At 61.1% G+C, this 15,549-nt stretch overlaps 1 protein-coding gene across 3 annotated transcripts in view; it reads left to right on the top strand.

Annotated features, from left to right (window-relative positions):
• LHPP (phospholysine phosphohistidine inorganic pyrophosphate phosphatase) overlaps positions 1–15,549 on the top strand; it is a 51,685-nt gene extending 36,136 nt beyond the window's left edge. The window contains exons 7-8 of one of the 3 annotated variants that reach the window (XM_087824039.1): positions 14,628–14,666; positions 15,120–15,549. In XM_087824039.1, the coding sequence (XP_087680165.1) occupies positions 14,628–14,666; positions 15,120–15,474 (394 nt within the window). In that variant the 3' untranslated portion in view covers positions 15,475–15,549. Of the gene's footprint in view, positions 1–14,627 lie in introns of all 3 variants that reach the window. The other 2 variants (XM_087824040.1, XM_087824041.1) reach the window with 2 other exon arrangements.

Raw genomic sequence — 15,549 nt, 5'->3', positions numbered from 1 at the left:
TCTGAGGGAAAAGAGGTCAGTGTCCCTGACCAAACAGCCAGGTGTTGCGTGTTTTAAAAATTCTTGCGTCACACCGGTTGAAAATCGCTGAGTTAGAGGACGGAACCGACCCGTCATTTACCTGTTTACCGTCCGCACGTGGGCCTCCTGCCGTCCTCCTGCTCCCCGGGAGACGAGGCGCGGGGCGGGCACAGTGCAGGCGCTGGCCTGGGGCAGCGCTGTGCTGAGGAATGGTGGGTCCTCTTTTCTTGTCTCCAAGCTGCGAACATGTGATTATGGTCATATTCCTTTTTTTTTTTTTACAATGGAAGAAGTTATATATTAAAACAGGAAACCACAAGAGCAAAGTAACACTCTCCTGCCAGTCCTCACGGAGCTCACGGGGTGCCTGGGGTCACCAGACAGTCCCCTGACACCAGCTCTGGGTTCTAGAGACTGGCAAGGTGGGGTGGGGTGGGGTGGGGATCTGCTCTGACGCTTCGTTGCTGGGGCCCTACCCTGCCCTTTCCTGACACACGCACGCCCCAGGACCAAATGGCTAGTGGGGGGACTCACCTGGGCCAGACACACCTGTTCTCGCCTGTTCCCCCACCAGGCGATAAAGCAGGGGCAACTGCCAGACAGGCGTGGGGCAGGGGCTGTTGCAGGGGCCTGTGTCCCTGCTCAGCAGCGACATCCTCACCGCACACGTCCGGGGTTAGGCTCTGTGATACTGCGACTCATAACAAAAAAGACACGCTCTTGGTCCCCAGGTTTGCCACAGAATTCCTCAAACCTTTGGGGTTTCTTAAGTGATGACGGTGTTGCACATTTATAACAAGCCCTTTCAACCCCACCGGAGTTTATGTGAATGCGGTGACTTCTGGAAGGTCCCTAAGGATGGGGCTGGTTGCCAGGGGAACCAGCCCGGGGATTAGATGGTGGGAGGTTTCAGTCCCCCTCACTCCCAGGGAGGGGGCTGGAAGTTGAGTTCAGTCGCCAATGGCTGATGTTAATGAATCGGGCCCGAGCCATGGAGCCTTCCTGAAAACCGAGATGGGACGCGGGCGGCCAGGGGCGTGGGGGAGCTGGTGCCCTTCCCCCAGACCTCGCCGTGCCTTCCTCTTCATCTGTATCCCTCAGAATGTCCTTTATAATAAACAGGTAAACGTCTGTAGATGTTTCTCCGACTTCTGGGAGCTGCTTTAGCAGATTAATCTGACTCGAGGATGGGTCATGGGAGCCACTGATTTAGCTCGTTGGTCAGAAGACAGGTGACAGCCTGGGCCTGCAGGTGGCATCTGGGGGGCGGGGGGGCAGTGCTGTGGGACTCGGCTCGTTACCTGTGGGGTCTGATGCCACCTCCAGGTAGCATGTGTCGGAACCGAGTCTGATTGTAGGACACCCAGCCGGTGCCGGATAATTGCTTGTTGGTGCTGAAAAAACACACCAGAGCCTCAGCATACCTCTGCTTGCAGGTTTGCGAACGTAGCGCCAGGTGACAGCAAGTCTCTCCTGACACGCTTGAGGCTGTCACCGGGCAAACGTCTCCCTTGCCGGCGTTACTGCACGTCGGTAAAGAGCACAGGCTCCCATGGGCTCGCTGTGCAGGTCACTGTCCCCAAGAACTCCCACTGAAATGCGTTTATATTTAGGGTTACGGGTTAGTCGGGGGGAAGCAGGACCCTTCCAGCTGGGTTTTGCACCTGTTCTTAAATAGGGCGCTATTTTTCACTGAGAGCCGCCAGCCCAGAGTCTAACTGACCCTCGGATGCAGCTCAGGAAGGGTCCATGCGCGGAGCCTGGCAGGAAGTGAGGCGTGTCCTGAGTGGCCACCTTTGTCCAAACATTCAGTGTCTTTCCCGTGTCAGTTCTTGGCCTGTAGGTTCTGCCAGGTGGGGAAGCAGCAGGGCTCCCCGTCCCCTGTGCAGCCAGAGACCTGGGGGGAGGGGTGCTTGCTCAAGGTCACAGAGGGGCGGCTGAAGAGGCTGCGACAGAGCCCGGCCTGTGGCTGCCAGCTCCCTCCTGGCCCGGGATCGGGCGACAGCTGCCTGAGCCGGGTGCAGGACCACCGTGCCTCCTTGTGCCGTGGTTTAGGAGAAAACTGGACTTTATGCCTTCAGGACCCCAACAAGACCAAGGCCCGGAGGAGGGCCTGTGCTGAGGTGGGTGCACGTGCCAGCCCTGGGTGGCCTGCAGAGCCCGACCTGGCTGCCGTGCACTGTTTGTTGTGGGCAGTTGCCATGCCAAGCTCCGGTGGCTCAGGGAGGCCCAGGGACAGGTGTGGCTGAGCCTGTGATTCCCTGCCTGGCCCTGCGGCCATTGCCACCTTCTCCAGTTACTCTTGGGGACCAGATCCTGGGAACTGGACGTGACATTACACCCTCCTCCTCATGCTCAGGAGCCCCTCCAGTTCCAGGGGTCTGTTTAGCATCCTCGGGTCCCCAGGGAAGGGTTGCCCTCACACCCCCAGGGCCAGCCCACGGCTCTGTCCTCTGGGGGACACTAAGCTAGAAGTCCAAGGGTGCCGGCCATCCTGCGGGGCCTCTGCCCAGGTTTCTCTGGCCTTCCCAGCATTGACACTAAGCCTTATGGCTCAGGTGTCATGTGTAACTGTAACTTAGGCCATTAGGGTGTTGGAACCAGATTACAGGAGTCAGCTGTGCACATCTCTTCCCAGCTCTGCTCAGCCCTGCTATGCTGGTAGCTTGAAATCTGCCTCGTGGAAGTATTTACACCATGGCAATTGGCAAACACTACAAACCGGGGTTTACTCACCCCTCCCCACCCTCCCCAGAGATCAGTTTACCAGCAGACCTCTGCATTTGAGGTCCTTCACACAGAGTTGATGGAACCCCAGCAAAATGTGGCCAGGTCACTGTGAGGCTGTGAGGGAGAGAGGTGGTGGGCAGCTTCACAATTTAGTTGTACAGAGGCCGAGGGTCCTAGAGTGAGCAGTGATGCCTGCCGGGCTGAGCATCTCGGCCACCCAGACCCTGTCCATCGGATTTCCTGGGGCAGCTGCACTTTGCCTGGTCAGCACCCCACCCCCACCCCCAGTATCTAGGAGAGCTGGCACCCCAGGCTACACACCCTGTCTGGCCTGCAGTCTGGTGGAAGTGTCCAGGGGTCCCACAGGGAGGAGCACAGGGGAGGCGAAAGGGGAATTCCCCAGGACTCTGGTCTCAGTCCCAGAGGGCATGGACCCTGCAACTCTGTCCTTTGGGGCACCCCAGCCCTTTGCCCTACCTCTGTTGGGGCTAATTGTGATGAGGTCTGTCCCCACAGTGGACTGCAAGCTCCCTGTTGATGAGTCCTTGCCTTGGTCAGCTATGTGTCCATAGGCCTGGGCAGAACTGGGTGACAAACATTTATAAATGAGAGCACGCGCTCGTGGGCAACCAGAGGCACGGGTTCAAATCTCAGCTTAGCCACTCACTGCATTTGTGGGCCTTTGCTGTCCCCCTCAGCCTTCGTCTCCTCCACTTATCCGTGAGCATAAATAATAGACTAGAAAACACAGGTCAAGTTCTCAGTCTGCTGCCTGGCACCTAACGGTGACCACCAGTAAGCAGTGACTCGTATTATTGTTATTAATGACAATGTCCTTTGTGGTCTCTCTGTGGTCTGTGTTGAGTCTTTAATGTCCCCAGATGAACACAGAGCAGCGCTCTGGCTTGAAAAGGGACAGCACTCTTGGTTAATGTCCCAGTTTGGCCTCAGGTGGCCACTTGTGTGAGTAGCTGTGGCTTGTGACCTCCAGCAGACGGAGTTAGTCTCCTTGGTTAGACACCCTGCACACACACATACACACATTCCCATGGATGGCCCCCATGTAACATGTGTGTGTACACCCATGCACACGTGTGCTCACATGCACATACACTTGTGCACGTGGGTGTGTGGGTGGGAGTGTGACACATCTAGACAGCAGGGACAGGGCTGGGCAAGGATTCCAGGTGGCCCATTGGCCCACCAAGAGGCCACACCCCTGGGTGTCTGCTATGCTCGGTCACCAGAGCTTCATAAACTGAGGCCAGAGCCCAGAGAACACGCGGCCCCGGCTGTACCGGTCACCTCCATGTCGACTGGAGCACTTGGCCTGGTTTCCTAATCCCTTGGTTCCCTGAGCGCCCAGGGTTTTGATGATTAGCTGCCTGGGATGACTTCATGTGGAGATTTTACTGCCTGATGGAGTACACACATTTTTTTAAAAAAGAAAACAAACAAAAAACACAGCCCTGGCAGGACAGGGTGAAAGTACAGCTTTCCCAGAAATATGTTTAAGGAAAAAAATGTTATGAAGCTGGCAGAACAGAAAGCGCCAGTGTGAAGTGTGAGGCGTCGAGGGGAGACAGGGGCCATGTCTGCATGTGGGAAGGGCCAGGCCCCTCCTCTCCTGCCCCCAGGCCCCTCCTCTCCTGCCCCCAGGCCCCCTCCTCTCCTGCCCCCAGGCCCCTCCTCTCCTGCCCCCAGGCCCCCTCCTCTCCTGCCCCCAGGCCCCTCCTCTCCTGCCCCCAGGCCTGCCAGGAACACAGGCTGTGGCCCCTGCACATGCGCACACACCTTCCTCCCCGAGCAGCTCCGACAGGGGCCTGGGGAGAGCGTCTCCAGGACGGTGCCAGTGCAAGGCCTGTCCCAGGTGGGGCACCCATGGTCCTTACTGCCAAGCGAGAGCCTCCCGCCCCCCCCTCCTTCCTCGATCCCAGTTGGCCTGTGCCCTGGGTGGGTTGCTGACCACCAGACCATGGCCAAGTCTCCACCGGCGAGTGTCAAGGTGAGCGGGCCGTTCACCCTGCTGAGCTCTCAGGTACCGGTTCACCCGCCCAGCAGCCTCTAAGGGAGACAAAGCAGGCACTCCTGTTTGCATCCTAAGGACGGGGAGATTAGTGTAACATCGTCCATGGAGCGCTTACCATCACTGGTCCTGGTGCTGACACATGGAGTCGCTCCTAGGACGTAAGTCCTGGGACCCTCCCCACATTGGAGTTCTTTGCATCATTTACTTTGGCCCTGCCCATGTCAGGCTGCCTGGAGCCCCAGAGAAAGGCCGGGGGGTTTCTAATAACGGGGATCATGTGGGAAAGGGTTCCACAGGCGAGTGGTCTGGGAAAACCTGGGCTGCCGGTCCCACCGCCACAACACGTGCTCCGAAAGGTGCCCCGGACACTGCCATCGGGCCTCTGAGTCTCTTCAGGGCAGATCTTCCCAGTGGTCGTCCAAGTCAACAGGCCTGTAACTGGCCCAGAAGGGCAGGGTTTCCCGCTTTCCCCACACCGGTTGACTACAGAGCCTTTCTTTCGAGGAGTATGGTGGCACCAGGGTCTGGGAAGCCCTTGGCAGCAGGCGCCCGGCTCCTGGCGTGGCCTCAACCCCGTGGGACCGGCGAGCGTGAGTCACTCCTGCCTCCCGGGGAAATAGCCAGCTCCTGGGAAGGTGAAGGATCGCGGCTCTGAACACCATCCAGTTCCCGACGGTGCTCCTGCAACCTGGCACTCACAGGGCAGATCGCACATAGGACCCATTGATCTGGAGGCCGGGCAGCCTCCGCCAGTGCGCGTCCCAGGCCCGCCGGGACGCAGGCCAGCGTGACGTATGCATTTCAATGTATGGCCGCCCCCCGATGTGTGTCCCAGTCTCCTGCCGACGGACGTGCAGACGGCTTCCAGTTTTTCATGATGATAAATCACGCCGTGGCGAGCATCGTCGGGCGCCTCCTTGCGCAAAGAGCCAGGCTTCCTTTCAGAGCGGTTTCCCCCACACTCGCTGGGTAACAGGCCTCCCCCTCAGGGAGCTTCTTAAATGTGCGTATGGCCAGGTGTGTCCCTGGCAGGTCTGGGGTTCGGACCTGGAATCTTCTTTCCTTCGACAGCTCCTCAGTGTTATCGGGGAGGCTCAGCAGGCCCCCGTCGGAAGCAGGGAGCTCAAGGCAGATGGGTGAGGCCTAAAACCAGCTTAATGGAGATGTAACCCACCGCCACAGGGCTCGCCCGTTTCGAGTCTGCAATTCCGTGGTTTTTAGGGTATTCACACACAACAGGCCGGTAACCGGTCAGTCAGTTTTAGAATATTCTATCACTTCCGAAAGAAACCCTGTGCCATCTTCCCCATCTGGCTACCTGCCCCCCAGCTCCACCCCCGCCCCACCCCGCCCTAGGCACCTGCTGATCCGCTGTCGGTAGGTTTCCTGTTGCAGACGTTTCATATAAACGGAGCCATAGAAAATGGGTCTCCTGCGACTGGCTGCTTCCACTTGGGCATACACCTCGGAGTGGGGGGGTTACAGGGTCGAATGGTGACTAACATTAACCATTTGGGGAGCTGCCGGACTGTTTCCACAGCAGCCCCACCATCTCCGCTCCCACTGCGGTGCACAAGGGCTCTGATTTGTCCACACCATCGCCAGCACTTATCTGACTTTGGTTCTGGCCTCCAGGGTACCCCGGGCCCCCCCACCCTGGTTCTAGCCTCCAGGGTACCCTGGGGCCTCCCAACCTGAAGCACTGCTCTCTAAAGCAACAATCTGTGCTTTTTAATTCAATAAACAAGTGGGAGTTGTTTGCAAATGTCCGCACAAACACATCCGTATTGGTAGGTTCTCGATCCTGAAGCCGACTCTCGCCTCGGTGCTGGGGGGCGGCGCTGGGCAGGACCCTGGGGAGACCCACCGTCTTGGCTTCTAAGCTGCCTCAAAAGGCAAAGGCCTAATCGGCAAAAATTAAAACTTGGCTTTTAAAGGGTGACATGGGCTCAGCCTCAGAGGGGCTCAGCCTTGGTTCGCCGTCCCTCGCAGGATGGCAGACGCGAGCAGGTGTGGGCAGTGGCCACTCGGGCTCTGCCTGACCCCTCCGTCCAGGGCCCAGTGCGCAGGGACCAGCCGGAGCTCTACTGGAAGACGGACGTCCACGGGCTGGGGGCTCGCTCTTCCAAACGCTGGTCAGGGAGGCCCCTCCTACTGGCACCTCCGGTGCTAATGGCGCCAACCGAGGCCTCTTCCTGGCCATCCCGACAGCCCTGTTGACCCTCCTGACCTGTGGGGACAGGTGTGTGGGGTTCGCCATTGGGCAGCCTCGGCCGCAGCTGCAGCACCGCGGTTGGGCTCTGGGGTCAGAGCTGGGGTCCCTGTGGCTGCAGCCCCTCTGACCCGCAGCCCCCACGTGCAGCGACTCCGGCCGGGCCTTGAATGTGTCCATTGTTCCAGACCTCGCCGCGGCGCGCTGGGCCGTCTCCCCGGCTGGCGGGCTCCGAGGCCGGCCGCTGCCAAACCCAGTTGTTTGACTTAATGTTTCAAGGCCAAGTCCTTTCAGGAAAGTTCTCTCCACCCCCTCCCACCCCCTTAGGAAAATAGATGTGTGACTGACTGGCTTCGCAGGTTTTAATCCGCCCTTCCTTCCAAATAATTGTGGGAGCAGCTCGTTTGTCCAATCACGTAGCCTTCTCTCCGCCCTCCCAGATGCGGGGAAAGGGGAGTGGGGGGGTGGACGAGCCTGTCGGGGCTGAGGCCTCTGCACGACCGAGGGAGTCGTGGTGCCACGGGTGCCACAGGTGCCCACGGGGAAATGCTGGGACTTTTGCAGGGGGGTTGCTGCGGCGGAGTGTGAGACATTCCCACCTCCACGGGGCTCTGTGGGAGCCTGGAGCAGCCTCTGAGACGCGGGCAGCGCCTCCCTGAGGATCCCTGAGGAAGTGCACCTGAGGGCTGCCATCCCACCCACAGTGAGGGGGGCCAGCAGGAGCCTGCGGGGGCTGCTGCCAGGGGCTTCTGGAGGCCACGGCCTGGCTCGTTCGAGGTTTATGGCTTTCCTGTGAATTGTGGTCAGGACCCGGGTCTGAGGAAATCAAAGCCACGTCGAGCGATGTTCTGGGAGCAGCTCGTCTTCTCGAGTGGAGATGAAGCTGAAGGAAACAGGAGTCCGTCTAGGAACGGTCCAGGCGGGGCGTGTGCCAGCAGCGGGCAGCTGGATGGGCTCCCGCCGCACAGTCGGCCCAGTGTGGGGCACCCCACCCGGCGGCTGGCGTCCTGAGGGCCGGGATGAATGGCCCCTCACTGGGCGGCTTTGACCGTTTACGAGGTGCCGCTGGACTGTGATGAATGAGGTGGCGCCTGTCAGCTTTTCGGGGAACCCGCCGGGTGGAAGGTGCTAAGTCAGGCCGGGGGCGGGACACTGGCCTCCCGGCTGGCTCACTCCAGGCCCTCCGTTTCTGTGCCTCAGTTTCCCCATCTGTATGGATAGACTGATGAGAGATGCCCACCCTCGCACCCACCCCCCTGTTGTAAGTACAGGCAGGAGACAGAGTCCTGGACCCCCTTCCGCTCGGGCCTCTGCCTCGCGGGTGGCAGGCAGGTAGCCTGTGCCCGAAGCCAGGCTCAGCTCTGCGAGAAGACAGAGTCTTCCTGCCTCTGGGGCTGCCTCGGGCCAGTGCCTGCCTCTCCGAGCCTCACTCTCTTTGCCCGAAAACTGAGGGACTGAAGTTCCTCCAGCTCGTGGGTTTGAGGGCTCGTTGGCCTGGTTTGGGGCCTTGTTTCACACAGCAGGTCCAGGGAACGCGCTGGCATTGGGCTCAGATCTGGGTCCCAGCCTGTCGCGTGCTGGCCATGTCACCCGAAGCAAACCTCTCACTCCCAGTCCCCTCTGGGGTGGGGTGTGACGTGTTCTTCGGTGGATATGAATGAGATGTCACTGTGCTGGGCACACCCCTAGGCCACTCTGTCCAGAGGCTGGTGGGTTTGGGCCCACCTGAACCCGCTGGCTGGGCAGAGAGGCTGGGGTGAGGACCAGCCCTGGGGGGGAAGGACGGGGGGGGTGTCTCCAGGTGGCGTTTGCTGGCATTGCAGGTAACCCCAGGGTTACCTAGGCTAGGCAGCCCAGCGGGCTGTGCTGTTATTAACTGATGTGCTCTGCAGAGCAGGTGGCATTTGCCGTGCCCAGCGTGTCTGGCCCCAGGGACAGGGCTTGCCTGGACTGCCCCTCCCAGGGGGGCCGCTGTGCCTGTCGTGTCTGGCTGGGCAGGAGCACCACCTGGACTTTCCAGCCTCGCTAATGTCTCGAGTGAGGCAGTGACCAGACAAAGCTGGGCCTCTACTGTGCGCACCCGAGGACAGCGTTGCCCGTCAGATAAGCCCCCAGGGAGCTTAGAGGAAAGAGCCTACCTGTCACCCCGCCACACCTGGCCGCGAGCTCCTCCGGTCCTGCCGGCTCCGGCTGCAGCCCTGGACACGTGCAGGTGTCCTCTCGTCTCCTCCCCTCCCCTGACCTGTGCTCACAGCTGCACCGTTTCACGGAGCAGATCAACCACACGAGATGAGTCACTCTCCCCTGGTTGGAGAGAAACCGTGTCGGTCGTGAACATTTGTGCAGTGATTCTTTGCTGTCAGCTTGCAGCCCTGAGGAGGGGACAGCAAAGGAGATGGAGTCTGCACTCGGCAAGGTGTAGGTGACAAACTGGAAGGCCGCTTGGCCGCTGCAGAACCACGTGCAGGGGGACAGGCAGGCCCTACCAGAGGCAGGGGCACCTGGAGGAGACCCACCCCTCAGGGGACAGTCCTTGTGAGCCAGTGAGTCCTTTTCAGATAAGCAAACCGCCCCCTTGAAGGGTTTTCTGATGCCACTCGGGATGAGTTGGTCATCCTGGGCCTCCTCATGAGAACCCAGAGCTTGGGTGTGCCAGCCCCTGCCGGCTGGGCTAGCCGGGGATCTTCCCGACCTCCCGTGGTCTAGCCTCAAGAGGAGGGGGTGGGGTGGCATTTCTGGGGGAGGCGGGAATGAGCGCCCACCCTGTGCCCCTTTGGCTGGGTGGGGCGCATGGGGACTTCTCAGGGGACTTGGCCGTTGGAGAGCACATTGCAAGGGGCCGGGCCAGCTTGTTTTAATCTAAACACACACCAGGTGTTCACCATGTTTTTATCAAAATATTCAGAACAGCTGTCAAGACTCCTCTGCTGTGAGACCAGCTGCCCAGCCCCCAGCAGACCCACCCCTCTGCCAAAGCCAGCCTTTCAGGTGGGGCCGCCACCATCTGCCCACTCGGGGCCCTGGCTCCTGGTGAGGCCTGGACTGTGGTGCAAGTGCTTCCAGCCAGGTTGGGAGGAAGACAGGCCTCCCGGCACTGGCCCTGGGGCCCTGGGCAGGCCACTTACCCTCTGCGCCTCCACCTGGTCAGCCGTCAGAAGGCTGCACTATCTCCTGCCTGTGGAAGGCCCTGCGCCAGGTTCCAGAGGGAGAGGGACGGGAATTGTCACTACTGTGAATAATATTGTGAATGGAGGGTCCTGTGGGCTGGAGAAGTGGGCCCCGGGGGCAGGCCGGGGGCACGGGCTAGATGGCCACTCCCCGTCCCGTCTGTCCCAGGCCCAGCACAAGGTGGGCGTCTCTGCAGGTCCACCATGGGCCGGAACCTGCTTACCCATCACTGCGGAGCAGGACCACGGCACTCAGCCCTGGTAACCTGGCTGGGCTCTAGCCACAGCCCCTCGGAGAGAGGCCCCTGAGATGCTGGCAGCCGTGGAGCACCACCCCACGTTCAGCACGCCACCTCTCTTCTCACTGCCCCCCGGTGCCTGCATGAATGGGCACTGAGAGTTGCCCAGGAAACAGCTGGCCCTGGGGGTCGGTTCTGGCTGACGAGCTGCCACCAGGCTGTACACAGGCCCGTTTCCTCCCTCTGGACAGAGTGGCCTGAAGGTGGTTGCCTGGGCCATGGTGAGGTCGGTCCCCCACTGGGCTCTGGCTCCCTGCCCTCCCCGAGTGTATTCGTCCCTGCTCAGGCCTGGCCCGGGACACTGGCCACCTCGAGCCCAGTGTCTCAGGTTTTGCCAGGGCAGGCCCAGCCGAGGGGAGGCCGTGTGCTCTCAGCACCTTGTGGGGGTCCATGTGAAGGGTGCCTTTTCTTTCATTTTCCTCGTCGGTTTTCCACAAACATTGCCATCCTCACTGCATGTGCCGAAGCTGGCCAGCTCGTCCCAGGGCCGCCTCCATCCTGGAGCCCACACCAAAGCAAGGTGCACCCTGCCCACAGGCCCCTCGGTCTGGCTGGAGGTCACCAGCACATCAGTGACTCCCAGATGGAGACTGTCCTGTGTACCAGGGGAAGAATCGCTTAAATGAGCCAGATTTAAATTTTTGTGAAAGCCAGACCCATGGGATGGGAGCCCCAGCTCTGCCATTTCCTGCCTGTGACTTTGGGCAGGTCCCATCCCCTCTTGTACCTGTGGCCTCGCCTCTGGAGCGGACGAGTCAGGGTGCCCACCTCACGAGGTGTGCAGCAGACGTGGAGACCGATGCACAGTGTCCCCTTGTCCTTGTGCGGCACCGTTGGCGGCTCCCCCATCCCCCAAGCCGGGTGACCTTCGCCCGCATCCCGAGGCTGCTGGCCAGGTGACGCCCCCAGCCTGCCACAGCCCACGTGCACACGCAGGGAGGGGGTGTCCCAGTTGGTGGGCAAACGGCCCTACCCCATCTTTACCTCCTCTGACAGCAGAGGCAGGAGAGAGGGGTGCCAGGGCCATGGGGATAGCCTTGGGGTGACCGGGGCCCCTCCTCATTGCACACAAAGCTGCTGGGGGTGGGAACCCTACCTCTCCTAGGGCTTAGCCCTTCATCTCCATCCGAGGCCACCTCCCTGGCAGGGCACCTGCGATGTCCCTGCCCCTCCCCCAATGGTGTCAGGCTCCAGGCTCTGCTGTTAGTTCCCCAAGGGGCTGACACCCTGGCCCAAAGAGGGCGTGGGGGACGGGGTCTGGCTGCCTGTCCCCAGGTGACCTCTGTTTCCTCATTTGCACAAAGACTCCGGGGGTAATTTGGGGGAGGGCTACCCCAACCTCTCTGTTACAGATGAGCAGCCAGACAGGAAAGGCCCAGGCACCTGAGCCCTGCCCCCTCGCGCACAGAGCTCTGACCCCAGGGGAGGTCCCAGCCGGAGGAAGCACGTTCCATTTCCTTTCCCCGCTGGCGAGCTGTGGGCCTCAAAGGGGTCGGGGCGAGGACTCTTCAGGCCTGGGTTTTAATTCAGTGTTTCCCCCATGTGGTTTTAAAGCAGCTGGAGAGACCCTGTCTGTGTGGCTGGCCAACCAGGGGACGGGGGGCTCTGCCATCAGTGGCAGGAGGTGCCGGGGCGGCAGGGTCCCCACGTGGGGCTCGAGGCCTCTGGGCTGGCTCTACCAGGCCTCACGCTGAGGCTGGGCCCAGGCAGGTGAGGCTGAGGACAGCCGGTGAGGGACACAGGAGCCAGGGGCGCTGACGCCCTGGCGGGCGGGATTGGGGGACATAGGCCTGAGGGTTGGGCGCCGAGGAGGGCAGGTGGAGGAGGAGCTCCCAGCATCGAGCCCACGCTCTGGCCCAAGCCCCCCACAACTGCTCAGGCCCACGGGCCCAGGCCCCTGGAGCTCAGATGCCAAGACCCTAGCCCACCCTGTCACCTCCAGCCCCAGGACCGGGCACCCTCTTGCCCTTTTCCTCCAACCTCGGCAGCACAGCCTGGAGTTGGCGTCACTCTCAATGTGTCACCTGCCCAGGGCCAGTTCCCTGAATCCACTTGGCCCGCCTGCCCCAGCTCCGGCCCCAGACACTGGGGGTGCAGCCAGTCCTTCCCAGACAGACGGGAAAAGTATGCACGCCCCTCCCGGGTGTGTGGTCAGCACCGGGGCCTCTGGTTTCAGGGGCCCCTGGAGCAGCCCGGGGGTGGGGTGGGGGCGGGGGTCGCTGACCCCTCAGGCATTCCTCAGAGAGGGGCTGCACCTGTGTCCCCTCAGTCGGTGCGGCCGGGAAGAGGCCCTGGCCCGCGTCAGCCCAGGAGAGGGAGGTGGCCGTGGACAAGGCCTCGCCGGGCTCTTCTGCTGGGAAGCCCAGCCACCATTTTCCTTCGGCCACTACAGAGACCGTCTCTGACACTGTCCCAGCCACGCACAGATCGGCCGCCTTCTCTAGTTGCTCCCTCCTGCCCTCAGCTCACAGGGAACGAAGAGGAATCACTAATGACGGGCAGCACCCTGCCTGGGTGGGGCCTTTGTTCATTCACCGATGGTGGACTGCGTGGGTGCTGCTCTGCACCAGGCTTCCGTGGGTGACCACCGAGGGCAGGACGCTGGGCCCCTCCCTCTGGGCAGCCCAGGTCAGCAGGGCACAGCAGAATGGCACGGGGGTCTGGGGGCAAGTCCTGTGTGTGCAGAAAAGAGCAACTTGCTGTATGGGGTGGAGTACAGAGTTGGAAATGTGGAACGAGTGGGCAAGGTCTTGAAGGATGAGTAGGAGTTTGCCAGTCTAGCAGGACCTAGCGACAGAGGTGTGGGAGAGCAGGGAGTCTCCGAAAAGCTGCAGGCTCTGGATGCTGGGGGGCTAGCATGTGGAGGGAGGGCACCTAATGAAGATGGGCTCCTCTCTGCTGAGGAACTGGGCTGAGGCGTGAGCAATGAGGAGCCACAGCAGAATCTACGCAGGGAGAGGCGGGAGCTGCACAAGAGGGACTGAGGAACCAGTGGAGAGGGAAGGGGGAAGGGACTGACTTAAGGCAAAGGCCCCCACCATACCCTTGGGAAGGGGCCCGGGTTGGGGGGGGTTGGGGGGGTGGGAGCTCCTGGCCAGCCTTCTGATCTTGCTGCCCCATTGCAGCTCTGTCTCTGCTTCCAATCCCACAGCTGGGGCAGTGGGACCTTGAGGCTGCCACGGACACCAGAATGCCGCCCACAGATACCCCCGAGAGTCAGGAGTCAACCAAGGGCCCCTCAGTGGGACAACTCCCAGGGCATCTGTCCCTGCCTCCAGCTTTGGGGAGGGTCAAGGAGGCCAGCAGTGAGGTTGACGGACGGGGTGGGTGGGGTGGGATTCCAGCCGAATGTCCCTCTTTCTGGAAGTTTCCCTGACCCCCTCAGTCTTCTGGTACATACCCTTACCCCTGCTCCATTCCCACTGCCATGGGCACATCCTTGCTGGGTTTCGTGGTCCAGCCTCCGTATGTGCCACGTTGGAGGCCCCACAGGTCAGAGATCACAGCCAGCATGGAGGGGGGCTTCAGGCCTTCAGGGTGGGCAGGCCCAGATGAGTCCCCCAACGTAGCCCCAGCTCCCCACGAGCCTCTGCCCACAGCAGCATCACGTAATTAAGACATAAAAGTCCACGGTTTCCTCTGTGTTGGCAAACACCAGCTGGCTGCTAATGCAACTCTTTCTTTTAATGGATCCTCGAATTTAAATGATATGTAATTAAACATAATTAGCCATGCACGCCATTCGGAGGGGTACCGTGTGCCGAAGGCGGCTGGCCAGAACCTCATCACACAGCATCTTTTATGGGTGGGTTCTCGTTCCCTCTTGGGGTTGAGTCCATTTGATGGACAGTCTGGCTCAAGGGCCCATGAAGGTCCCAGAGGAGGGGAGTTTGGGGGCAGGTGCCCAGGGACTTGGATGATAAACCGGGTGGGGTGTTTGCTGGGGGGCGTTTTGTTCTGCTTCGAGCAGTGGACACACACGAGCACCCCGCTGTGGAGAGAAAAGGGAGCCCAACAGGAATGGGGGAGGGCACACAGAAGGGGAAAGGGAGCAGGGAGCGGGAGGGGAAATGGGGGGCAAGGGTGTCAGCACCTGGGCTGGCATAGCCTGAGCCTGCCTGGGGATCCCTCTCCCCAGGGGGACTGATTAGCCTCTGTCCCCTCCCCAGGCCCAGCGACGAGCACCATCCCGAAGTGAAGGCTGACGGGTACGTGGACAACCTCGCGGAGGCCGTGGACCTGCTGCTGCAGCATGTGGACAAGTGACAGGGCCTTGGGGAAGGTTCCCAGCCCCGTCACCCTCCCCCAGTGCCCAGACCACCCAAGGCTGCCCTCCACAGGCAGGCAAGAGGGTGCCAGCCAGCCTGTGTGGGCTCCCAGCCCCTTCCTGTCTCCCTCTGCTAACCCTCCCCCCTCCCTCCCCCAGTCATGCCCCCCAGCCTCCCCGAAGTTTGTGGAGCAGCCCTAGTGAAGTCAGGAGGGTGGGACAGGCCTCTAGAGAAGAAAGACCCCCTGGGCATGGGCCAGGGGTACTCTGGGAATGTCCAGAAGCCCCGAACGCACATGCTGTCCTGTAAATGCTCCTGGTCCTGTAAATGCTCCTCCACCTGGACTCTGGGTAGTGCCCACAGCCTCCTTATCAAACGCTCTTGGCCTTTTAGTGAGAAGCCTGGAGAAAACGGGCCTTCATTGCAGCCCACGCAGCCCAAGCTGAGCCAGCCTCCCTGGGACTGCCTGGGACCGGCCCTGCCCAGCCCAGCCCGGCCCAGCCCAGCCCAGCCCGGCCCAGCCCTGCCCAGCCCCACCATGCTGAGTGGCTGCTTAGAACTCCCCCCACCACCACCACATGCACAACACCAGCTCCCCACTCTCCTGACCCCACAAGTCACCTTTGGAGCCAAGCTGGGGCAGCTCCCAGGGGCACTTGGAAGACCACACACTACAAAGCAAGGATGTCACCCCCTGGGATCAGGGCTGCAGGCGTGGAGGGCACGTCCTGGATCCATAGCTCGATAGACTTGAGCACCACACCCACTCACAGACACTGACGGTAAAATAAACTAACTGACCTGCCACTGACTCAGGCTTTCG

This window comes from Miniopterus natalensis, chromosome 14 (assembly GCF_054644295.1).
Source record: "Miniopterus natalensis isolate mMinNat1 chromosome 14, mMinNat1.hap1, whole genome shotgun sequence".
NCBI classification, from domain to species: domain Eukaryota; kingdom Metazoa; phylum Chordata; class Mammalia; order Chiroptera; family Miniopteridae; genus Miniopterus; species Miniopterus natalensis.
Note: the sequence above shows the minus strand (reverse complement) of the source record. Positions and strands in the feature narration are given on the sequence as shown.